Genomic DNA, 25,249 nt, shown 5'->3' with positions numbered 1-25,249 from the left:
TGGCTCCCCATCAGTCTGTCTTTAATCATGTTTGTTGGACAATCTCAAAGTGCCTGATGACTTTTTCAAAGAGCAATCAGACTTGGAAGCTGGAAGAGCTTGCAGGGGCAGGCAGGTGGCGGTGGAGTGCGGGATGAAATGGGAAGGGGGTGTAGGGGGGGTCAGGTACAACAGCTCCCACCTCAAAAGCCAAAATAATGCAATCAATTAAATTGCTATCTTCCCAGGGCTCACGGAGACTAGAACATGGAGACAATTGACCTGATACACCGGGGAAAGGTTTTTCTCTTTCCTGAATTACAGGCAATAAGACCATTTAATGATGGTCTTCAAGGCCATGAAGGGTTATGAGAGCAAGCCAGATGATTGACTCTCTTTCTTTTTTCTTGAAAAAGGAAAACCATTAAGTTCCTATTACAAAGGTAGGGGAAGGTATAGCTCAGTAGTAAAGGGTGTGCTTAGCATGAGGTCCTGGGTTCAATCCTTAGCACCTCCATTAAAAATAATAATAATACAAAATAGATAAACCTAATTACCTCCCCCCCAAAACAAACAAAAAAGTTCCTATTAAAGCAAGAGGGAACTGAGCCAGGTTCAGGAAGGCACATTCTAATGGGGAGAGTGGAACACAGAAAGTTGTGGATTAATGCAGAGCCCAGCACAGAGAGAAGTGCCTGCTCCCAGGCTCCAGAGACAACGTTTGGACCTCAGCGTTTGCCACTCAGTGGAACTCCTGGACCTACTTCAGGTCACCCCTCCCTGCTCAGTGCCACACTGTATCTCTTCGTCTCTCCAGCATTCCTCCCAAGCAAACCTGAGATTCAGAATCCTGGCCATTTTCCAACCTGAGCAGTCCTGCCCCTTCCACCCATATGGATCCTTCCTCCCTCCATTCCGTCTTCCCTTCCCTCCTTCCTTGATAACCTTACTGGCCTCCCCTCTTGCAGGAAGCCCTCCCTGATGATCCCTACACAGCATGAGTTCAGCTTGGACTCTACTGTGCAAGTGGCCTCAGTCCCATTTTCCATGCTGTGTCTGTTCAGACTCATTCCTCCACTGGGGGCCTCCCAGGGCAGGGCTGTCTCCTCCCTTCCAGGGCTCCCCTCTTTGCACTGGGATCTGCCCCAGCACCCAGCCCCGATGTCGCACCTGACCTAGTCCCTTCTCCGTCTTTCTGTCTTGACATCAGGGTAGTTCCAGGACCTGCATCTTCTCACCAGGATGAACTCACTGGTTTCCTGGCAACTAATGCTTTTCCTTTGTGCCACCTCCTTCAGGGAGACATTTGAAAAGGTGGCACCCATGGAGCACCCTAGAACCACAGGTATGTGCTGACTGGGAGGGAGGGCGGGTGGGGGCAAGTGAGCTGTCGCAAAATGAGTTACCATATTTTTCAGCTCTGGCTAGTCTGTTAATGGGAATTTAACTCTGTATTTAATGGAAACCTAAGACTAGCACACGCAACACATTTAGGGGCCCCACTAACCTTGCAAGCAAGGGCCAGCTTGCCGCTGTTGTGGACGTCAGGAGGCTCACCCAGGTTCAGGTGCTTGTTAACCACCAAGCTCCTTCGTGCTTTTTTCTGCTCTACGCCAACCACCTCTCTGTGCAGATCTGCTGGGAAGGAAATTTACTCTGCAAGTTTCTTTTATCAGTGACCTTAGTTCCTTTATGGCGCATTTGGGGGGGTAAAAGTCTACACAAAAAGGACAGATCTTTAATACCTGTCAACCTTATGTGTTCATTGTGGAACAGATGTCCTGGAGAAACTGAGGCCCAAAGAGGTAAAGAAACCTCCCCCAAAGTCACTCGATCCAATGCTGCAGGAACTCAGCAGGAACTGATCTTCCCAAGAGTGCCCTCCGTGGGGCATGAGCTGGGATGGCGCTCGTCCCCAAGTCAGGAGTCCGGGTTTAATACTGCTGGGTGGTCAGCTTTCTGGGCAAACTAGAACTGGAGCTTAGCCTCTTGGGACCTCAGTTCCTCCAGCTGTGGGACTTGGAGCATTCCCTCTACACACGCCACATCACTGTGCCCAGAAGATATTATTCCAAAGCAGAAAGAACACAGCCCTGGGAACCCAGCCCTCCTTTGACAAGAGTCTCTTCTCTGCTCAGATCGGGTGTTCTTTCTGGGGGAAGGAGGCTCCCCCAGAAGAGACCCTCACCACTGCCCTGGGCACATTGAGCTCTTGGCTCTTTTTGGCAAAAGGTTTTAGGTGAGACTGAAAGCAAAAGTCTACGCATCCTGCTGATGAGATGGTGGCTGTAGCTGGAAAGGGAGCTGCGGTCCCTCCCACCTCAGCCAGGCCCTAGGCAAGGCAGGAGGGCCCTGCTAGGAAGATTATCACTAACTCTGGACCATGCCCCAGCTCCTCTTCTTCAAAGTGTGCCAGGGCACTGAAGAGCAGGGCTCAAAGCCAACTGCCCCCACAACACACACCCACTCACACTCCAAACCTCATTTCCACTCATCTTTTGCCACAATTGGCTGGGGTCATTGTCTACTCAGAGCTAGTTGGCATTATTTTCCTGCTAAAAATTATAGTGAACTTAATGAGCCTTGCATGTGAAGTGCCTTCCAAATTAGCCTCATTAACCCTCAGGATGAAGGGGAGAGATTATACCCAGAGTAGGGGCGGTGAGCTGGTTAAGGTGACCCAGATAATTTCCCATTTTTCATATAGCTTATTAGAGGTCACACTTGTTGGGGGTGTCAGGGCACAATGGTCTTAGCTGCACTTTCTTGATTTCTGTAACTACAAGCCTTTCATTAGTTTTTATATATTTAACAAGCATTTTAAAAAATTTCAGTATTTATTTAGCTTTTGTTGGTGGGGAGGTTTATTTATTTTAAATGGAGGTACTGGGGATTGAACCCAGGACCTTGTATAGTCTAGGCATGCACTCTACCACTGCTCTATACCCTCCACCCCCTTAACAAGCATTCTTGAGGCCCTACTATGTGTGAGGCACTGTTTACAAGACTCTGAGGGACTCTGAGATGACTAAACACGGCCCCAGTCGCCTCAAGGAACTCACAGTCTAGTGGGAGCCCGATGCAAAGCCGGAGCAAAGGGCCAGCCAGCGATCCAAGGAGAGGAGAAAGGCTGAGTGTCCAGCAAATGCTTAGTTTTCTTTATTTCCAAGCTCTACCCTATTTGCTTCCTAAAAGAATGTAATTAAATATAAAAGCCATTTAAGATAATTCCAGAAAACATTTGAAATTGAACTTGTGTTGAAGGCGGGAGGAGCAAATGGCCTAACCACCCATGCTAAGATGCTGGTGGTGCCCGGAACGGAGCTCTGAGCTTCCCAGGGGTCGAGGGATAAAAGAGAAGGCGAGGATGGGGATGCGAGTAAGTGTTCCAAAGCCCTCTTTCCTGGGCTCCGGCCTCCCGGCAGCCTCTCCCTGTGACTCTGTCCTAGGCCCGCGGCCCGGACCCCCAGCGCTCCGGGCCCCCTGGGAGCAGAGCCGGCGGTGTGAGGAGACCAAGCCCGCCGAGGCCGGGCCGGGCCGTCGGGGGGCGTCGCTGTGCCCGCCTCCCGAAAGCTCCGCGGGGCCCCAGGGGCCGGGCCCGTGCGCTCCCGGCAGCCGCCTGATCCCCGCCCCGCGGGGCGCGGTGCTGGTGCAGCGGGAGAAGGACCCGTCCGCCTACAACTGGAACTCCTTCGGCCTGCGCTACGGCAAGAGGCAGGCGGCGCCGCCCGGGAGCCGCGGCCGAGGCGCTGGGCGGGGCTGAGCGCTGAGATGCCGGCCTTGACCTTCCAACCCGGGACGTAGTCCGAGAGTGCTGGCGGGGCTGGGGGCGGGGCTGGGGCGGGGCTGGGGGTGGGGCTGCGGGCGGGGCCGGGCCTGGGCCAGGGGTTTCTGTCCTGAAGCAGTAAAGGAAATGCTGCCCACTCATCCGCCAGATTTGTGCCTAATTTTTGCCAGCGGCGCCGATGGGATCGTTTGCCTTCTCTCTCTCCATTGGCTCTTTAGCCGGTTTTAAGATGGCTTTAGTGTTACCAAGGTCAGTACTTCTCAAACTAGAGGTGGTGAGGGACCGGGTTGACTTTTTTTCCCCATTCCGCGGCAGATCAGTACTTTTAAACACACACACACACACACACACTGCATCCGCGGCTCGGACTGAAAAAAATAAGAATAACTAAAAAGAAGCCCAAATTGGATGCTCCTTGGATGTTCCAGCAATATCAAATTTCTATAAAAATTTCTAGGCCAGGGGAAGGAGGATGGCTTAAGTACCTTCCCTTTTCCCAGGAAAGTTTTTAGCCAGTTGGACAGCTTGATCTGGAAGAGGGTGCCAGCCACTGTCCCATCATACGTAGGCTTAAATATCACCCCAGCCCCACAGTCAGACCTCTGCTGGGGTGCTTGGCCACAAGGCTCTGAAGCCCCACTCCACGTGGGAAGAGTGTCAGCAGCGGACTGGGCCATGCATCTGCCACTCTCTCTCGACCCCAGGAAACCCTGAATGGGTCCAGTGGTTTACATGCATCACTCTCTGCATCCTCAGAACCATTTGAGGGGGCTGAGCATGTATTAGCCCCATTTTCACAAGTGAGAAACCCGAGGTTCAGAAATTTCAATAACTTGCTCAAGGCACGCAAACAATGAGTGGCAAGCGCTTTCAGGCTCCTGACGCTAGACTCTGGCTTCCCCATTGCACTGTTATGCCTCTCCGACATGACAGGGTGACCATGCCAGTCAGCTGTGACGGACACCAGGAAAGGTTAGTCTGCCTTGTGGGGACATTCCTGAGGGGCCGCAATAGCTGGGGAGTTTGAATTGCTGTAGGACAGAGTAGAGTTTGTCATTAGGGAAACTCCAGGAAACCTACGCTTCTGCCCCCAAGAAAACCCAGCCCTATTTGACAGCCTTGGGTGACCCCTTCCCTGCTTGATCTAGAACAGAAATGTTTTTCCCAGAAAGATTGCGGAGTCCACCACCATTCTGTGAAACACCAGTGTTCCACCCATTACAGAAACCAGGACGTCATAGAATGGAGGCAGAACAGTGTTGCTATGGCAATGAGATAGGCTGCTATGACAACTTGCCCAACCCTCCCCCCGAAACTGTCCTCCAGGATCTCTCAAATTATTTTTACTGCTGTGAGCTCGTGTCCCAGCATGGGATGCCAGGGTGATGCTGTTGGTATTTCATCCCTAAACACTTTCAGGTGTGTCTCTGTACCACTGGGAGAGAATCATAAACTAAATACCTATCCTGTTAAGTGAGTTCTTCTCCGAGTCCCTGGACCAGTTCTTTCTCTGATGAAGTCTGTGGGTAGGAAAAGACCAGTGGGTCTCTAAAATCTGCTCTTAGCCAGCCTAATCTTACAAAATTCTCTGTGATCCCTTGTAACCCTTCCTCATGGCCTTAAGTTTAGGCAGATAGGAGGCAGGGCGGGGTGTGTGTGTGTGAGAGTGTGTGCGTGTTGCTTCAGAAGTAGGAGAGTGAAATGTGTTCCTCTGGTATAAAAAGCAAGCCTGTGTCGGAGCAGGTATGTGTAAGGGGGTAAACGTGAGAAACATACATGTGTCTGTGTGAGCCTGTGTGTGGTGTGGCCCCTCTAACTACATTTCAGGCCTTATCGGCTCCCACTGCAACCCGAGTGCCCTCCAGGATCTCTGTTCTAGCTGTGTCAGCAGGTGGGGGGGGAGAGCTGGGTCCGCCTGTCCTGTGCTTCTTGCCCAGGGCTGTGCCTGTGAGATTCTGGGCTTCGGAGTTCTTGGCCCCATGTCTCGTGAAGTGATGGGCATCTCCATGAGATGAATGCATCTTTGACTTCATGAGGCCCCCAGCCTGACTCTGAATGGGTTGGAGGGAAGGTACAGGGCACATCGGAGGCTATGAGGGGCCCCAGGGACACCCTTCCACCTCCTGAGACTTTCTGGGTGGCCTCAGACAGATGGGGCACCAGAGCCCAAAGACTTGGAGGTAGGGCTGCTTTAGGGGCTCTCAAAGCCACTCTTTCCTGGGATCTTTGGACAATCCCCAAGGGGCAAGGGACCAGGAGGACCTGGGCACCCTTCCCTGGGGGAAGGGGAAGTGGGAGGCCTCTTTCCATGCTCCACCCCTTTTGGTAAGTCTGTTTCACTACTAGGGAGCCGGTCTCCTGCCCCTAAGCAAAGGAATGTGGGGAGTGGGGGTGGGGGGATGCAGGGGTATTTCTGCCTTCAGTGTCACTCAACCTGTTAATAAGCAGTTTTTCAGTACCTATGCATACCAAGCCCGGGGCTACCCCATTTCAGCCTCACAGCAGCTGCATGAGGTCGGCAGCATTATTGGAGAGGTTAAGTGGTGTAGCCAAGGTCACAGAGCTGGCCAGTTATGGAGCCCAGGGTCAGACTCTCATATTCTGATTCCAAATGACACAATCTTCCTCCTCACTGAAGCCTTTCCTTTCTCTTGGTCCCCGCTGTGTGGCAGAGCTAAACTTTTCCTCGAACGATCTGTCTTGGGAGCAGGTCTCTGGCAGCCAGTGCAACTCTATCGTGATCCCTCGCTAGACTTCTTCAGTGACAACAGAGGTGAGGTCACCAGTCCCCAGAGCAGGCCTCCCCGCCTCAAACCTCCTACCAGGGCCAGGCGTCTGAATTTTGCCCCTGTCTGGCTCCTTCTTTCTCTAGAAGCAGCTTCCCTAGGTCCAGACTCGCTCACAGGGAGGTGAAGGACATCACGTCCCATCTGAGGGGAGCCAGCACGCCCTTCCTTGCCTTCAGTGCCTTCTTCCCTTTTAAAGACATCAGAGCCCAGTGGGCTTCTGTGCTCAGCCCAGGAGGGAGCCTGGAGGCAGGGCTGGTTTGGGTTGTTGGGAGACCCAGGAATAACAAAGAGCCCCCAGTTTCATCCCCTTCTCAGGTTTTGCTCGCCTATGTTTTCTCTATTATCTGACCAACTGTCTCTTCAACGTGCCTCCCTAAGCCCCTTAAAAGACAGCACAGGAACAAGGGAAGAATAAACTCCCAAGGACAAAGAGAAGGGAGAGGAAACCACAGCAGATGAGAAATGACAACCAGATGTTAAAGATGGAAATTCTATGGAGGACTTGGCAGAATGAAGGAAGCTACAACATCAAAGCCAGCAAAAGAGGGTTACCGAAGGGCATAAATGATTTACCCCCAGGATCAAGTCTCTGTACTTGGAGGTGTCTGGGACAAATTCTAGACTGAGAGCAGGGGACTGGCTGGAAATCTTTATGTGCAGAAGAAATATTTCCCGAGTCCCTTCTCTCCATCCAACACAGCCAGGCTATCCCGCCACCCCACTGGGAAGAAGCTAGGGCCTTCCTCTCTTGAAGGCTCAGTAGAGACCTCCAGTCTTGGGGTCACAAGCCCAGTGAGGATGGGGATAAAGAGAGTGGCTGAAAAGGGAGAGACAGTGTGAGAGCCTGGCTGGGTGAGCCCCTAGCCCTGTCCCAGACTCCTCCCAGAATGCAGACAACAAGGACCACCTCCCCAAATGGGAGACAGAAAGCCCCAGAAAATGACAATGGAGAGGTTAAGTGGTATGCCCAAGGTCACGTAGCAGGCTGATACTGACAATGGAGGGTAACTGCCTTAATCCACGTGGCTGCTTTAACTAAGTACCACAGACTGAGTGGTTTGTAAACAACAGCAATTTATTCCTCACAGTTCTGGAGGCTGGAGAAGTCCAAGATCAAGGGGCCCCAGATCCAGTGCATGCTTCCTGGTTCAGAAATGGCTGTGCTTGTGCTGTGCCCTCACACGGCAGAGAGGAGGAGGGAGCGCTCAGGGTCTCCTTTATACGGGCACGAACCTCATTCATGAAGGCTCCACCCTCATGACCGAAACACCTCACCGAAGGCCCCACCTCCTAATACCATCACACTGAGGGGTTAGGATTTCAACAAATGATTTTGGGGGACACATTCAGTCTATGGCAGTGCCCCAGGGAAAAGCCTGCTTATAGCCTCCATCTAGAGTGAGACTTGCCCCTGCACACTGAGCTTCTAGGCCCCTCCACCTGTCCCTCTTAATCATGAATGGGGAGCCAAGGAGTCCCAGGAACTTGAAAAGAACCACCAGCTTGAAAGAGGAGACTAAAGCAAACAAACAACAGAAATTAGAGACACCACGAAAAAAATTAGTCTTCATTAATATTCTCAGAGGCCATAAGAGAAAACTTTGCGCCTATAAAACAAGTAGTGGATGCGATAAACATAGGAATAGTCACGGAATGAGAAAGGGAAGTTTTGGAAGTTAAAAGTATAGGAGAAAAATATTTTTAAGAAATAAAAGAGTTGGGACATCAAGTTAAGGAAATCTCGTAGAAGGTGGAACAAAAAGAAATCAGGAGATAAAATATAAGAAACTTAGAAAACAAAAAAGAAGTTGCAATATCCTACTGAGTTCCAGAAGAGAGAAAGGAGAAAATGGGAGGGAAGCAATTACCAAAGAATTAATGTAGGACGGTTTCCAGGAACAGAAGGACACAGATTTCCAGGTTGAGGGCATCCACTGAGTGCTCGGTACACACATGGGAAAAAAGCCACACCAGGGGTAAGGAAAGGTGGTGAAATCCCCTAGAGATCAAACTGTAGAAGAGTCTGGAAGCAGAGTGGCACCAGATTTGTTAAACTCAGAAGCTATTGGAAAAAACAATTTCCAATTTCACAGGGAAAATAAATTCCAACCTAGAATTCTATTCACACCCAAGCTATAAAGAGGAAGGGTTGAACGGAAGCATTTCTAGACATGCCAGGCCTGAAAGTGCTTACTTTTCCTGCATCCTTTCTCAGTAAGCTTTAAAATACACGTTCCACTTAAACACCAGTGTCAAGTGAGAAAGAGGAACACCCCCACAGCCCGGGCACAGAAAGCCACAGAGGAGAACGGCAAAGAGAGCCCCCAGACAGTGATGTACAGCAGATCCAGGAGCTCCCAGGAGAAATCCCACCGGTGCTTTACCCGGACATCACACCAGGTGGAGGGGGGTGTGGAGCATCTGAGCAGAATTCACAGGATCTTAGAAAAACAAAGAGTGGGAAAGAGGAGGGGGGCAATGATGAACTTAATGAAAAGCAAAAAATTACACAAGGAAATGTCATCACAATACACAGTGAACGTTAATTTAATTATAATGATGTAAATACTGGTGCTTTTGATTTTGCCAAGATTGGAGGGCCAGAGTATAAGAAAGAAAAATCCTTATCTGCCATAAAAGAAGAAGAGAAAATAATGAATAAAATTGAAATATTAAGAAATGGCAATTTAAGCATAACCTTTAGGAATATGGACGACCAAGGAGAGAGAAATGGTGGAGAGGGTTGAAGATGTCGCCTCTGTAGAACAGGGCTGGGCATGGGGACTGGGGGCAGGACTGGAGACTGCTGGTTCTCCTTAAAAGCCTTTTAGTTCTGGTGGATTTTAAAACTAGAGCATTTCTTTTTCTCATTTTAAAAAAAAGAGAGGGGGAGAGGGAAGAATGGAGGGAAGGGAGGAGGGAAGGGAGGAGGGAAGGAGAGAAGGGGTCCATTTTCTGGAAACATCCTCGGGATGCACCCACCTCCCTAACAGCCCCCCTCTACCCCCACTATCCTTCTGCTGGTGACGTTTGAGCACACATCCCCCCAGCACCCTCCCATCAGAACCACCGACCCTGCATCACCACTCCCCCCTCCAACACACAAACACACACCCTCCTCCGAGCTGCTCCACCATCACCCCACCTCTGGAGAAAGGACCTTCCAGTTTAAGCCTCTTTTGATAATGAAACAGACCCCCAGTGCCATTTGGGGAAAAGCTTTCATGCCTCAGGATACGGTGTCTGGACCCACTACATGGGTGCATCTCATGTCAGGAACGTTCCTTCGACCAGCTCTCCCACCAAGACCTCTGCCCCCTTGTAATCCTGTCCCCCCTCCAGACCCCTGCAGCTCCCAAGACCTGCGTCACCTGCCTTCAATTTTCCTGGGTCACCACTTGAGCAGGCCTCAGGCTGGGATCACCCCAACCCTGTAGCTAAATTCCTGTTCCTCCAAGGTCCCCAGAACAAACAGCTAAAGACGCTTGGTTCTCAGCAGGTCCCCCCGACCCCTCACTCCAAGGGGCTCCTGGTCCCAACCCCGATGCCTTCTAAGTAATTAATCCCTCTGGAGGGTCCACCCACACAAGGCAGCCCTGGCTGGTTATTAAACTCCATTCTGGGTCTTTTTTCTCTCTCAAGGCCCCAGCTGCTCCTCTCTGCAAGCTCAGTGCCTCCATCTGATTGAAAAAATTCCTCCTAGATGCAAGCTGGGGCCCTCCAAGGACAGGGAGCTAAGCGTGACGTGGAGAGGAAGACAGGCAGAGGAAAGACGTGTCTGCTTTTCTATCTTTTCTCCTGCTTCCCTGTTCATTTTTTTATGAACAGAAGCAGGACTGGCCCAAAGATATTTAACTTCCCAACTCTAAGTCTACCCCCTTTGCCCTCTTCCCCAGGGCAGTGGCCATGGCGAGAGCTTTCCACTCAGCGACTGCTGGCCGGGCATAAATCCATGCTCCTTTCAAAGCAGCAAAAATCAGGCCCTTCGTGCCATCAGCCTTCTCTCCCTTCACCTCCTTTGGCCTCTCTCAGCCTTGGTCATAATACCCAAATCTCCTTAAGATCATTAGCATGGAGCAAAGTGGGTTTGGGGCCATTTTTAAAGAAACCCTGAGGTGAGGAGGGTATAGCTCAGTGGTAGAGTGCGTGCTTAGTATGCACGAGGTCCTGGGTTCAACCCCCAGCACCTCCATTTAATAATAATGATAATGGCTTTCCTGAAACACACTTATTTTAACTCAAAACTGATAAAAAGACTTAATCACATATTCAGTAGTAGTCACTTGATAAACAGCTATCACCACTGACAGCTATAACATTTTATGTTTCACACATAAATGTTTATATATGTGTGTGTGTGTGTGTGTGTGTGTGTGTTTGCATATTTGTGTCTGGGCATAAACTGTAATTTTTTTTTTTTAACCATCTTACTTATTTACTAAATTGGCTTATACTTTTTTCTGTTGAATGATGTAGACAATGAAAATAAAAATACTGTGTAGTCACTATAAAAATTTTGGAAAATTTAGGAGAGCAGAAAATAAAAAACATGCATAGTCTTACCCAGAGATATCAGTTAACTTTTTTATATATGTCCTTCTAGATCTTTTTCATGCATGTGTATTAAAAAATGGGATTATAATTTAAATAATAATGATAATGATAATGATAATAATAATGAGAAGAAGAAGAAGAAAGAAGCCCTGAGCACCACTCATCTCCTGAGCTTCCCAGAGCACCACCCCCCCATCTGGAAGCCCCTGCCCGCCCCCTCTGCACACCCAGCCGTGGGATCTGAAGACAGAGGAGAGGGCCTGGCTCCGACGCGATTTATGCCTCTCCGGACTGGTTCTCATGGTTCTCACGTCATGGGCCTGCCCCAGGGGAAAGGGCAGGTGCGACCCAACCCTTCTCTCTGCCTCGGCCAGCTCTGCTTCCCTGACCCCGAGGTGACGCAGCCTGGGGCCTAGACGTGGGATCCCTGGGGGCTTCTGTGAGAAACACTGGACCCCGGGCTGATGGGGCCTGGGAGATAACCCAGAAGGGTCCCTACCCACACTCCTTCCCCCCTACAGCCCCGGGCATTGGAAGGCCTAAGTTCAGAGAGGGAGACTCTCATGGCCAATCCAACCACCTTCCAGATCATTCCCGCCCGACAGCGGAAACGGGGCAGGAACAGGCCAGGCCACCTGCAGGCAGTCAGGACACACCGAATCCTCTACGGGCCTTCAGGTCTTGCTTTCAGGATCCTCACTCATTCCCAGTCTTGCTTAGATGTGGTACCCGGTTTCTGGTCTTAGGATCTCAGGCCCATGGGACTTGAGGGGGGAAGTGGACTGAGAGGAGCCCTGAGGACAAAGGACGTCTTCAGCCCCCAGCCTCTGAGCTAGAGCGACCAGGAGAAACAGGAGACTGTCATTTCCGGGCCCCATCACCATCTCAGAAGTTGGTTTCCTTGTCTCTCCTCTGGTCCCTGCAACGCTCTTGTACCGTCTGAAAGGGGCCGCATGGTGCTGTGTGTCTCCTGGCGAGGTGACTCACTCTTATTCACACTTGTCCCCGCTGCTGGTCCCAGGGCCAGCACACACGTGTGCTGCACACAGTGGCAGGAGGCAGGGCTATGGGCAGGAGGGACGTCTGGGGCTGGAGAGCGCCTGAGGCCGCAGAGGGCCTGACCGGCTGGCTAGGTCCCTGGCTCTGCCTTTGCCACAGGAGGGTCTTTTTTTTGGGGGTGGGGGGGGAGAGATAATTTGGTTTATTTATTTATTTAATGGAAGTACTGGGGACGGAACCCAGGACCTCGCGCATGCTAAGTACACACTTTACCACTGAGCTGTACCCTCCCCCCACCACAGGAGAGTCTTGAGTCCTGACCTGGAATACAGGTGAGGGTCCTGCTGCGCTGTGCTGGGTGTCTAACCTGCAGCTAGACGGGGGCTTTAAAGAGCTCCCCCCACCCCAGAAAGCTCTGCTGGCTTGGCAGACTCAGCCACAGCTCAGCACCCCTTTCCTTCAAATCCCGTTGGCTGTGCTGGTCATCTCTGACACCCACAGCCCCAGAGAGGGGCCTGGGGTCCCAAGGCAAAGCGCATCCTTCCCTGAGTTCCCTGCAGCCTCAGCTTCCTGGTCTGAGCAGTGGGCATGAGGGGACCCACTTCACACTGCTGAGAAGGAACTGTGTTCGTTTCTGTCGCCTTTGTAACTGCAGCATCTAGAAAAGCACCCGACATACCTAAGAAAGATGAGAAATGCTCGGTGGACACTTGTTAATAATGAAAGAGGAATGAAAGTGCACTGAGGCCTGCGGGGGTGCTTAGCAGTCATTTGATCCGACAAGACAGATGTTTCCATTTTCAGGGCTTCTAAAAAGTTCTCCCCTGCCTTCAAATACTTCCTCCGCTGCCAAGAACCCCCCAATTCTCCCAACATCTTGGTTTTGTTTTTGTTTTTGGTCGGGGGAGGTATTTAGGTTTATTCATTGATTTATTCTTAGAGGTGGTACTGAGGATTGCACCCAGGACCTCGTGCATGCTAAGCGTGCGCTCTGCCACTTGAGATATACCCTCCCCCCCCCGTCATTGGGTAAGGGTGTTATAACTTCAGAGGCCCAAACGCATTCATTAGTCAACACATTAGCAACACAGCTTAGCTTCTCCGGTTAAGTCCTCACTGCCCACAATCGGTGCGGAGAACAGTGCCCTGGAGACACAGGACATGGACTAGCGGCGTGTCCGAGCAGGAAGGTGCCCTGGGCCACTCAGCGTCTGCTTCATTCTACAGATCTGGGAACTGAAGCCCAGAGACGGGAGGGGGGTTTCCATGTCACACAGCAAGTTGGTGGTAGTCAGCACTAGAACCCAGGTCCCTGACAACCGTGCCAGTGCTCTGGCACTGCCCGTCACAGTTCACTGGTCACTCACTCAATAAGTTTTAGGCACCACTTTGAGCCAGAAGCAGATGAACACACACACAGTAGGGTCGTACCTGCACTGTGGGAGCCCCCAACAGAAACTGTCACTTCCAGGCTGAGTCAGCGCCTGCTCCACAAAGGAGGTACTGATACTGATGTGGACCCCGAGGAACGAGCAGGGAAAAGCCAGGAGAGGGCAGCCTAAGCTGAATAAACAGCGCCCGTCTGGGATTTAGGAGCCAGGTGTGCGCCTGGTGAGCTGCCCAAGACTGGCAGAGACAGGGCCCAGAGAGGGCCGGGGCCGAGCAGAAGCAGGAGGAGGGGCTGGAAGACCAGCCGCCCCACCTCAGTCTTTGGAAGAAGCCTCCGCGAGGCTAGGTCTCTGAGGATGGACACACGTCCCCCCGCCCCCAGGCCTCTCGTCCAGAGTGCTACACGAGGCGCCTCTTCTCCCGTGATGCGCTTTCCCATAAATAGTTGCTGCTGACGGAGGTGGAGGGAAGGCAGTATTGAGGCCCCTGGGGCTGGATCTGTCAGGGAACAAGCCAGGAGGGGTCACCCATGTTCCGGATGGGAACACGGAGATGCAGCTGGGAGAAGCCAGTCAGGGGCACAGCCCAGGTTAATACAGAGGACAGAGCTTCAAAGACATAAGGAGTGGAGACTGGCTGGGGGCTGGAAACCTGGGTTCTAAGCCTGTCCCACCCCCGACCTTGTTCCCTAGCAGTGCTGTTTCTCAGCAGCCTCTGTCTTCTCTGAGGGGTCACAAGGCCAGGCTGAGACAGGGCTGCTGGCGTCACTGGGTATGGCCTTGCTTTCCCACAGCCATCCTTTCCTAGCTCTCCTGCTCCGCATCAGAAACCTGATCACCCTTCACCCACCTAGCTGGGTCCCATGGGGGATTTATTACTGGCTGCCCTGCCGTCTGCCCCAGGGTAATAAATTAGGGCCAAGCAGAATCGGCACCATCCTGAGTGTGGAGCGTATAAAAGGAGAAGGGTTCTTCAGTGGATCCCGAAGAGAGCTGGGGGCCAGGTGAAGGCTGGACCCGTGGAGCAGAATGCCTCGCTGGGGACTCCTGCTGGCGCTCTGGGGCTCCTGCACCTTTGGTCTCCCTGTAGACACTGGTGCCTTCAGACGGTAACTCGGCTGGGAGGGAGGGTGGCAGGGGCAGGGGAAGGGATTCTGACTTTCCTAACACCCCAACTTTCAGATGTGTGATGTCATCCAATCCACATGACCAGCAGGGCAGGGAGGTATGGTCCCAATTCAGAAAGGTTGGGTGACTCGCCCAGCATCACAGCCTGGAGGCCGTGTCTTTCGATCCCTGGCCAGAGCTTTCACTTCCCGCACAGATCACCATGCTAGGCAAGAAGGGGGTACTCAGCGATGACTGAGACATACTTCATGCCCTCAAAGAGCTCACAGCCTGATTACTAAGAAGGCTGTGGTATGGTTAAGTCTACCAGGGAAGCTGCGGGACATAGTTCCACGCAAGGCTTCTTCTAGAGTTGAATTGCCTTGGTTTGCTTTCTGCTCCACTAGCAGAACCAACTAGTTCTGGAACCACGGGCAAGATGCTGAACCTCTCCAGGTCTCAGTTTACCATTTTTAAAACAGGCATAATGACAGCACCTACATTACAGAGCCGCTTGGAAGACTGAACCAGACGATGCGTGCAAATCCCTTTGCTCGGTGCGGGTGCGCTGCAAAACCCAGCTGCGGTTACACGTCGGGGCACATTATCACAAATGTTAAAAGAAAGGCTTAAGGCAGCCCAAGGGAAGGAAGAGAAAGACATAACATTCCTCTTTGGTGCCAGGCCCTGCAGGAACAAGCAATTCTTCAAGGCTGCGGAAGGGGAGAGGTTGGGTGGGTGAGAGCCTCGTGGAGAAAGGGTTTCAGATTGGGGGGTGCAGATGGGACCAGAAGACTTGAAAGTAAGAGGATGAGTTTTAATAACAGAAATGGTTGCTGAGGATTTCACAGGATCCTTTTCCATATCTCAACTTGAGCTACCCTCCCAAAAACCCAACAGCCCCATTTTATAGCTGAGGACACTGAGGCTCAGGGAGGTCGCACATAAGAGGCTAAGCCTGGGCACACACTGGGCCTCTTGTTTCAAAGCCTCTTTCCACTGCTCCCGGGCTCATGGAGAGAAACAGCTGGGTTGGGGGCACAATGTGAGGGACTGGGAGCTTCCCAGCAGCGTGTGCCTGAGCGCAGCCCCCACCCCTGGGGGAAAGACTGATAGAGGTAAAACCGTTCTTCCTCGTTCTCTTCAAAAGCAGAAGAATGGGATTGGGTTAGGATGCAGAGGGCGTCAGGTTTTCGAAACACGCTTAGAGGAATTTTGCCACCTGCCGGGCGCAGGGCACCATGCAAGGCTCTTTGGGAGATCTGACAGCTGGACCCCATTCTCAAGGTACCGTGGTTGCCTTTTACATACACAAACGCCTTTCAGGTTTATCAAGCAGTGGTCAGCTCGGTTAATCTGCACAGTGATTCTCAGAGGTGGGTACTACCATTAAGTCCATTTTTATAGAGGAGTTAATGTGGGCTCAGAGAAGGCCCAGAGAGGTTAGGTAAATTGCTCAGAATCACACAGGTAGGAAGGGATTCAAGCATGTCCTCACAACCACCATGCCCTCACCAGCTCAGACCACACCACCTCCATGGACAGGAGGCTGTGCAGGGCTGGCTGTGAGCACCTGAGAAAAACGGAGCAGGACCCCAGGTGAGGGTGAGGCCAGGGTGGACGGAGATCATGGGGCAAGCTTCCTGGAAGTGAGGGTGCGTGCTGGGCTTTCAAGGATGAAAGAGTGGGGGCCAGGGCGGGGGTGGGGGGGGCACAGGAAGGGACTTTCTGAAAAGGAAAGGTCCAAAGCAGAGGCTGTTCAGAGTAAACAGTGGAAAATGAGCCCTCTTTGGATTCAAGTCTTCTCCAACCCTCCATTTTCCCATCTGTGAAATGAGAGGCTAGAGAATCAGCCTTGAAAAATCAGAATTGTGAAAACACTTTGGGAACAGCAGACTATGTTATGAATATGACGAGTCATTTCCATTAAGATATCAGGCTGACAGGCATGAAAGTTGTGTTTATGTTTGTGGGCATAATCGGTACAGGGAATGCGTGGGGTGTTAGAGGACGGGGCAGTCCAAGTACAGGGGAAGAGGAGGGGTACCCCAGACGCTGGGCTGCAACCCTGGGGTCCCCCAGCCCCGGCAGCCAGGGACATCTTCCTCCAGGCTTTGGCGCACAGAGCTTCATGTCAGAGCCCAGGGGACCCTACATGGGAAACAGGGGCAGACACACCGCTTTGAATCCCTGCTCCGTCACTACGGAGTCACCTCATCCCTGCGAGCCTCTGTTTCCTTATCATAAAGTGAGGACGGTGACAGCCAGCTTGCAGAGTTGTTATGAGGGTTACATGGATGGGCGGGGGGCGTGCACAGTGTCTGGCACTCATCTGGTGGCAGCTCAGTACGCTGTGAATTTCCCAAGTCTCCTTAATTCTGCCTCCCAAAGGTGATAGGAAAGTGTCAGGACAAGAAGCCGAGGGACTGGGACTTAGGATCAAGAAGGCACATCTTTCCAAGGACAGGCTGCCCAGGCACTCTGGAGATGCCTGCCTCTCCCCCTGCCGGAGCCGGTTCAGTCAGTCCACTCCATTCGCGGCCCTGGCTGGGCGCCTGCCTGCGGGCATCCCGGAGCCCCGCAGTGGCCGCTGCAGGTGTCTGCTGCCACCTGCAGGCTCCACGTGGCACTGCCTCCTCCTGTCCAGCCTTGACGGGGGCACCCCCAGCCTTCCTCTCCTTAGAGGGGAAGTCAGTGCTGTTTCCTCCTGTCTCCTCGCCTGCTGGATCTCCTAGAAGGCAGAGATGATCTTTATATCTCTAGTATCCAGCATGGTGCAGGGGCAGAGTTAAGTGTTCGACACGTGATTATGGAAGGGATGAATGAACGAACGAACGGCCTTGAGGTGACAGAGCTCCCACTCAGACAACAGGAGGGAGTTAGCGGACGGCTACTTGGCAGCACAGGTGGTCACAGAGGTCTGCAAATTCTCCTGCAGAGGCCTACAGGCCCAAGAGCGATTCTTAGGTGCCCGGACTAGGATTGGGGGTAGTTGTCTTAGAAGCTTCCAGAACTCCGCCATTATTACGGGGAGTACAGAGCTCTTCCTTTTCTTACTCCATCCTGAGCCAGGATCTTCCTCAAGAAAATGCCCTCGGTCCGGGAAAGCCTGAAGGAGCGAGGTGTGGACGTGGCCAGGCTCGGTGCTGAGTGGAGCCAGTTCACCAAGAGACTCTCGTTTGGCAACAGAACCACGCCCGTGGTCCTCACCAACTACCTGGATGTGAGTGCCCGGCTCGGGCCTTTCTCCTCCCATCTCCTCCCTCTCTTGGGCCTAAGGCTTTCTTTGCAGTTTCCATGCTGTTTTTGAGTTGCTGAGGGGCACTAAGCACATTCCAAAATTCCCATTTTATTGCCAGAAAGCCTGGGGCACAGAAGGCAGGAAGGAGCCCGGCGGCAGGGGCAGGTGGGGAACTCGGGAATCCAGGCTCTGGGTGGATTGGGGTGGGCGGGCGGGGTGCGTGACCTCGGATGCAGGTTTCTGAGCCCAGGCTCAGTGCAGTTTGACTACTCACTGCATCGGTGGTTCCTTAACAGGTGCTTGGGGCATCATCCTGCTTCATTTCAGTACTTAATTTTTGCCGTCTTGTCTCACTGAACCTCTTACTTCCCGGGAAGTCGTAAGACAGGGCTAAGCATCCCCCAGTCCCTGCTGGAAAATGGACATGTAGAGAGGCTGCATGAGCTGTCTCATGTCGCCCCGAGCAGGCAAGACCTAAGTCTCCCAGAGCCCCTCTAGCCACCTCTTTCCTGTCACCCCTACAGACCCAGTACTACGGCGAGGTCGGCATTGGCACCCCACCGCAGACCTTCAAAGTCATCTTTGACACCGGCTCGGCTAACCTCTGGGTGCCCTCCACCAAGTGCAGCCCTCTCTACACGGCCTGTGGTGAGACCCAGGACTCGTGGTGCCTGTCCCCAAAGCCCCCGCCCTGTCACACTTGGGCAGTCCTGCCTCACACCTGCTAAATCCTTCCTGGCACCACTCAAGCTGCTGCCTCCCCGCCTCTGCTCCCGCAGCCCCTGAGAGGAGAGAAGAAGGAAAGGGCCCTCGTGTTTCTGCCATGGCCACGGGGTGGAAAAGCTGGCCCAGGGAGGCCCCAGCCCACCAGAAAGCCAGCTCTTCCTGAGACTGGGAGAGGACTGAATTCTCAGCCCCCTCCCAGGCCCCTGGGCCGTCTGCACCCTGAGTGAGCTTCCTGGGACCAGAATCTTCTCCCCATCCCAGTGTCAGCAATTACTTTAAAATACTTCATTTGAGACAAAATCCTCAGAGATATAAGTACAGATCAGGGCCCCAAGAAACACTGTCCTTGATTGATGAAACACATGTTTTTCCAAGCCTCCAAGCTCAGGGCCTCCCCATCCCTGCACTCAGGCCTCAACACACAGGCCGTATGCACAGGAACCGCCTCCCTCTTCCTGCCTGGGCCGCCCTCAGCCCTGAGCCTGTGTCCCTCCCCCAGAGATTCACAGCCTCTACGACTCCTCGGAGTCCTCCAGCTACGTGGAGAATGGGACAGAGTTCACCATCCACTACGGATCCGGGAAGGTCAAAGGCTTCCTGAGCCAGGACGTGGTGACTGTAAGTGGGGCTTCCCAGTTCATCCGATCCCCTTCCTGCCCTTCTAGTCCCTGGACCTCTCCCGCCACCCTAGGGCCCATGATGAGGGATGGGGCAGGCCAGCCCACCGTGGGGCTTGGGAAGTTGAGGAGCACCCTCCTCTCTACTTCCCTGCAAAGCAGCAGCACCTGGGGTAGAGCAGACCTGCGCTCCCGGCTCAGCCTGGGTGATTGATGGAGGCTTCTGCATCTAACGCAGGGCTGGTCCTGAGCCCAACAGCCTCTAGCAAGAAACCTGCCTGAGGTCACCGAGCTCTCCCTGGGGCAGGGCTGTTGCGGACATTGTGGTCAGCATCACTTCTGGGGTCACACATAGGTTTTAAGGTCATAGTTGAGGTTAGGCTTCAGATTAAGGACAGGCCTGATTTTTATTGTCATTTGGTCTATGTCTCACCCACTCCATCCTAGAGTTTCTCTCTCCAGCCCCTGCTCTGATGGAGCTGGGGGCAGGGCACGCATGGAACTGAGAGGAAATCACTGTGGTCCTTACTCCCCTTGTCTGTGAAAGCGGGAGGAAGGAGCATGAAGGGCAGGCCTGGCTGAGCTAAAGGAATTGTTAGCCCATCATAAGGGTAGGGGACCAAAACCCAGTCCTGCCGATGTGAAGGCGGGGCCAGTTGGGGAGCTCCTGGCATCTTTCCTACTACCGCTTGGCAGTACCACCTTCTCAGCCTCTGCCCCTTCCAGCCATCGGATGAGCCCAGTTCTCTCTGGACCCACCGCCTAGATGTGTATTAGGAGAGGTGATACGCCTGGGGGGCTGATGAAATGGTCTGACCCCAAACTGTCACACCCTGGGGCATGTCAGTCCCTGGGGCCCCCACTGTGGAAGCCTAGATCAGCCTCTGGCCAGAGGATGGGCCATGGGCTAGTCTGCTCTGGTCCTGCCTCCCACAGGTGGGCGGAATCACAGTGACACAGACATTTGGAGAGGTCACGGAGCTGCCCCTGGTGCCCTTCATGCTGGCCAAGTTTGATGGCGTCCTGGGCATGGGCTTCCCCGCACAGGCTGTCGGAGGGGTCACCCCGGTCTTTGACCACATCCTCTCCCAGGGGGTGCTGGAGGAGCACGTCTTCTCTGTCTACTACAGCAGGTAGGCCTGGCCCCAGGGCAGAGGCGGGGGAAGGGAAGGAGGCAGGGAGCTGGGATAGGAGGAACAGAGTTCTGGGCCAGGATTTCGAAGTGTTCATGACTAGGTGGTATTCAATCCATATGTAGAAGCTACACTATCCAATATGGAAGCCGATGCTTAAATCTGAATTAATTAAAATGAAATAAAATGAGGCATCAAGTCCTTAGTCACACGACACCTCTCAAGCACTCAGCAGCCACAGTGGCTAGCGGCTAGCACATCGGAGAGCACAGGTGTATGACATTTCCATTTTTGCAGAAAGTTCTTATAGACATTCACTGCTCTCGAACAAGAGGAGAATACAGGACGGGGGTGATGGGAAGTAAGGCGTTGCTGTGTCCAGCAGACCCTCCCTGGGAGGATCCTTGGCTCCTCAGATACAGAGATAGCTGCCTTCATTCATTCATGAATCCTTTTGTCTATCTTCTCATTCACTGATTCGACAAATATTGGGCAATTATATGGCAAGCGCTGTGCCAGGCTCTGGGGGTACAGCCATTAACACAGTGTGTAAGCCAGAGTCCCTGCCCTCGCAGAGCTTACAGTCTGGCAGAGAAGACGAGAAACATGACAACGTGGTGAGCAACAACAGGGGCTGAACCCTTGTGCTTTCAGCTCTCGGCTGAGCTTCTCTGCAGCTCAGCCAGCCTTGGGGAAGCTGCCTGTCAGCTGTTCAGCAGAGCTGTGATCTGCTCTGAGCGGCTGGGTTGAGAAAGACAGGATGAGATGAAGATCAGAAGGGTGAAAACACGAGGCCAGTAGCAGTCAGGACAGAGGGGAGGGTCAGAGTCCAGAGAAATCGTGTAGATAAGATGGAAAGGCGTGTCTGGTTTGGTGAGAGACCGGGAGGGACTGAGAAAAGGCCACCAATTGGCTGTCAGGGGCAGTCAGGGGAAGGGATGTTTTGGAGGTCGGGCAGGGCCAGATGGCAAGCAGTGAAGAGGTGGCTGTGGGTGTCCAGAAGGGAAAGGCAGATGTAGGCTGCCCTGAGAAATTTGACAGGGGTGGGAGGGTCAGATGGGGGTGCAGGCAGAGCGGCAGACAGAAGCAGAGAAAAAAAGGGTGGGTGTCTTTTGATGCTGGAGGATGCCTGAGTATGCTTGCAGGTGGAGGAAGGAGCCAGTGGAAAGTGAGAGACTAAGAATGTGGGGGGCGGAAAAAAAGGAGATAATTGAGGGTACAGAAGCCCGGAGGCCATGGAAGGGAGGAGCATGCAGCAAACAGGAAGAAGGCGGGCCTTGTTCAGGTAGGGCCTACCTCTTCCTTTACCCTGGGATGAGAAGGAGGGAACGTCCAGGGGGATCATGAAGGGCTGAGAGAGGCCAAGGAGACTGGTGGAGGGAACTCGTGCTAGCACATGCGCATAGGTACTGGATTTGTAAAATGCAAATTGATGGCACTTGCACCAAAAACGTGTGCAAACTATACACCATGCACACATGTGCATGTACACATGCCTCTGCTATGAATGCTGGAAAACCCCATCCCTTTCACACACACACACACACACACACACACACACACACACACACACACACACACACAGGAAACCAGCCCCAAGGTAGGCCCTGAGCTAGGGGAGGCATCCTGCAGCCTGGAGGAGAGGAAAGCAAGGGGCATGAACTTCAGACTGGGAAGCACTGGGAGCCTTGGCTCCAGTCCCCCACTCACCCCACTCACCGCGGGGTGACTTCACCTCCTGGTGATTCCACTGCCTGCGAGGTAAAGAGAGGGCATAAAACCCACCTTGCCAAACAACAGGCCGGTGAGGCTCGCCTGAAACAAAGGCTTCCATCCTGCTGTGTCTCTTTCTCTGCAGAAATTCCAAGTAAGGAGATGGAAACCCCCTACTTGGCCCTGACCCACCAGAGCACTTGGCCCAGTATCACACATGCCACCTGCCCAAAACTCACCTCGGCAGGCCCAGGCTCCGCTGGAGGCCGCGGTTCTCCTCCCCTCCTCCCCCTGCGCCTCAGGCCCCTGCCCACCCCCACCCGACAGCTCCCAGAGGCCCGTCCCCTGTCCTATGCACCTGCTCAGCCCGCAGCTATCAAACCCAAGGGAGGGTGGGGCCAATTTGCATCCTATTTGCATTCTACTCCCTGCCCTTGTGCCTGTTTCTTTTCTGTGACCTCTCTGGGGATGCTTTTTTGGGTACAGCTGGACTATCCTGGAACCACCTCTGGGTGGGCTTGGGGAGTGCAGAAGCAGTAGGCCCTGCAGCTTCCCCGCCCTGCCAACCACCCTGCCTTCCCCTGCCCGAGCCGGCATCTGGCACCGGCACCCGTGCCCAACTTCCCTTGCTGCTGGGGCTATTGAGTCTCTAAGGCTGTGCGTCTCCAAGAGCCTCTGATCTTCCCCTTAGGAACTCCCACTTGCTGGGGGGAGAGATTGTGCTGGGAGGGAGCGACCCCCAGTATTACCAGGAGAATTTCCACTATGTGAGCATCAGCAAGACTGGCTCCTGGCAGATCAAAATGAAAGGGTCAGGAATCCCCACCCCTCTTCTCTCTCCAGAAATGCTGCTGCTGCTGGGGGTGGGGTCAGAAAGGGGAGGGTTACCGTCCTGCCCTCTCTTCTAATGCTGCTGATTCTTAAGGCTCAGCTGACATTTGCTCTCTGCCTGCTTTGTCCAGGGATGGGGGACACTGAGATAGATGGCCAGAGGGGAGGGGGCCTACTGAGAGAAAGTGGAGTGTCACTAAGCCATGTGCTGATGGAGGGGGCAGCACCTTTCCTCCTCCAGCTCACGCATTAACCATCCTTCACTGCACCACTGGACCACAAGCATGGCCTCCCATCACTTGCTGTCACTCAGGAAAGCTATGCAGCCTGGTGATGCCCCATCAGGCTCCTGTCCATCTGTCTGTCTGACTGTGGCCTCCTCCAGGGTGTCTGTGAGGTCAGCCACCTTGCTCTGTGAGGAGGGCTGCATGGTGGTGGTGGATACCGGTGCATCCTACATCTCGGGTCCCACCAGCTCCATGAGGCTGCTCATGGAGACCCTGGGGGCCAAGGAGCTGAGCCCGGATGAAGTAAGGAGCTAGGGAGGGAGGGAGGGTACCAAGGATGGGGGGAGCAGCACCTGGTCCAGGCCCCCAAATCACTCCAGGAAACATTAGGTCCCAAACGAGACTGTTCCAGGCCTCCCTCTCCTGCCTCTCATACCCTTCCCATGTGTGGCTTTGTCTCTAGTAGTAGGGGACTGGGGACTTGGGGACTGTGCCCAGCCCTCTCCAGAGGAGGGACCAGGCCACAAGCACAGGGCTGTGTCTGCTGGGGGACCTCCCACACTCAAATGGGCTCCCTTTGCCCTCCCTGATGCCAGTATGTCGTGAACTGTAACCAAGTGCCCACACTTCCCGATATCTCCTTCCACCTCGGAGGCAGGGCCTACACACTTACCAGTGCGGACTACGTATTGCAGGTGAGTCTCCAGTCTGCCCCTGGGTGACAGGGGAAGGGTGGGCAGGGGTCCTCAAAAAGAGACGAGGCATTATGCACAGATTACATGCTAGATCAGCGGTTCTCAAACTAGGTTGCTATTAGAGTCATCTGGGAGCTTTTAGAACTCCCAGTAACAGGCCATGTCCCATACTTACTGAATCTCTGCGGATAGCAACTGGGCATCGGGGTTTTCAAGACTCGCCAGGTGATTCCAACATGCAGCAAATTCGGGGATCACCGTGCTCATCTCCTGATCTCCGTTTTCTCATCAATGCTGCGCTCATACGTTCTCATCCACTTGTTTTCCTCAGTGGGTTTAGAGGCGTTAAATACCTTGTCTAGGATCAGAAGCTCTGCCAGACTGTAAGCTCCTGAAGGCAGCACTGTGTCTAATGCATTGTTAGCCCAACATCCAGCTTCGTGCCTGCATCCAGGAGGGGTGTGATGCATAATGGTTGAAGGGGTCAGGATGCAATGGGGGCCCACTGTGGATGGGGCATGGGACGGCTGTGGGGGGTCAGGAGAGGTGGTTATGTGTTGGGCAGTGGGGAACCTCTCTTGCTTCCTGCTAGGACCCATACAATGATGATAATCTTTGCACACTGGCCCTCCACGGTCTGGACGTCCCTCCACCCACTGGGCCAGTCTGGGTCCTGGGTGCCACCTTCATCCGCAAGTTCTACACAGAGTTTGATCGGCGTAACAATCGCATTGGCTTTGCTCTGGCACGCTGAGGCCCTCTGCTGCCTGGCAGGCCCTGCCCTCAGCCCTAGCCCAGAGCTAGAGCACTCTGGGTGCCGCCCACTCGCCTGTCTTTGTGCCTTCATCTCAGGGGCACGGTGCATGGAGCTTTTCCTGGATGTGTGCCCTGCCCCTAGCACTGGCTCTTCCCTGCTTTGAGAACAAACAGAATAAAGACTTCATATTCACAACCCCGTTGCACCTGGGTTCACTAGGGTTTGAAACAGTGGGAGGCATAGCCATGTGATCATGTGCAGACAAGAATGTGACAGAATGATAAACTATACATTCCCTCACAGGCACAGGTCCCTGCGTGCAGGGCTGATGTCATCCATCCAACGTCAGCAGGGCTCAAGTGGACTTGTTTATATAACCTGGGTGGGAAGTTTGCAGAGAGCCAGCCCCTTGAGGACCAGGGCTACAACTGTGGCAGTGGACTGTGGGCCGGGAAGATGCTCCCAGCTCATGGAAGCCAGCCTCAAGTTCAGGCTCTGCACTCAGGCCCTGCAAACCACCGCCCCACCCCCACTCCCACACAGCCAGTGAGACATGCAATCTAAGGCACTAACACCTAAAAGCGGAGACCACCAGAGATCGGACTGATACTCCCTTTTTACATGTGGAGAAACTGAGGCTCAGGGAATGAAAGCTTTGGCCAAGACTGCTCAGTGAAGTGTGAAAAATCAAGACTGGAACGCTGCC

The 25,249-nt window shown here is 53.4% G+C and overlaps 2 protein-coding genes and 1 non-coding gene across 5 annotated transcripts; all 3 read left to right on the top strand.

The window, feature by feature from the left end:
* The first annotated feature begins 559 nt into the window (after window positions 1-559).
* Window positions 560-3,794, top strand: KISS1 (KiSS-1 metastasis suppressor). Of its 2 annotated transcripts, none has more exons than XM_032466740.1 (2): window positions 560-1,324; window positions 3,429-3,794. In XM_032466740.1, exons 1-2 carry the CDS (start codon window positions 1,222-1,224, stop codon window positions 3,740-3,742), a joined length of 417 nt encoding a protein of 138 aa, XP_032322631.1. In that variant the 5' UTR covers window positions 560-1,221; the 3' UTR covers window positions 3,743-3,794. The 2 variants fall into 2 exon arrangements, with proteins under 2 accessions (XP_032322631.1, XP_032322630.1); XM_032466739.1 differs by having other exon boundaries at window positions 3,405-3,794.
* Window positions 3,795-10,675: 6,881 nt separating this feature from the next.
* On the top strand, window positions 10,676-10,747 carry TRNAT-AGU. Its single transcript has one exon. It is a non-coding gene; the product is annotated as a tRNA-Thr (tRNA).
* A 3,715-nt stretch (window positions 10,748-14,462) lies between these two features.
* Window positions 14,463-24,734, top strand: REN (renin). Of its 2 annotated transcripts, XM_006182308.2 has the most exons (10): window positions 14,463-14,605; window positions 17,676-17,826; window positions 18,369-18,492; window positions 19,070-19,188; window positions 20,124-20,320; window positions 22,179-22,187; window positions 22,725-22,844; window positions 23,250-23,394; window positions 23,688-23,786; window positions 24,379-24,730. In XM_006182308.2, the coding sequence occupies exons 1-10, from the start codon at window positions 14,526-14,528 to the stop codon at window positions 24,538-24,540; spliced, it is 1,206 nt and encodes a 401-aa protein (XP_006182370.1). In that variant the 5' UTR covers window positions 14,463-14,525; the 3' UTR covers window positions 24,541-24,730. The 2 variants fall into 2 exon arrangements, with proteins under 2 accessions (XP_006182370.1, XP_006182371.1); XM_006182309.2 differs by lacking the exon at window positions 22,179-22,187 and having other exon boundaries at window positions 24,379-24,734.
* The last annotated feature ends 515 nt before the right edge of the window (window positions 24,735-25,249 follow it).

Source organism: Camelus ferus, chromosome 23, assembly GCF_009834535.1.
Source record: "Camelus ferus isolate YT-003-E chromosome 23, BCGSAC_Cfer_1.0, whole genome shotgun sequence".
Taxonomy (NCBI): Eukaryota; Metazoa; Chordata; class Mammalia; order Artiodactyla; family Camelidae; genus Camelus; species Camelus ferus.
This window is presented reverse-complemented; position numbering and strand designations above follow the sequence as displayed.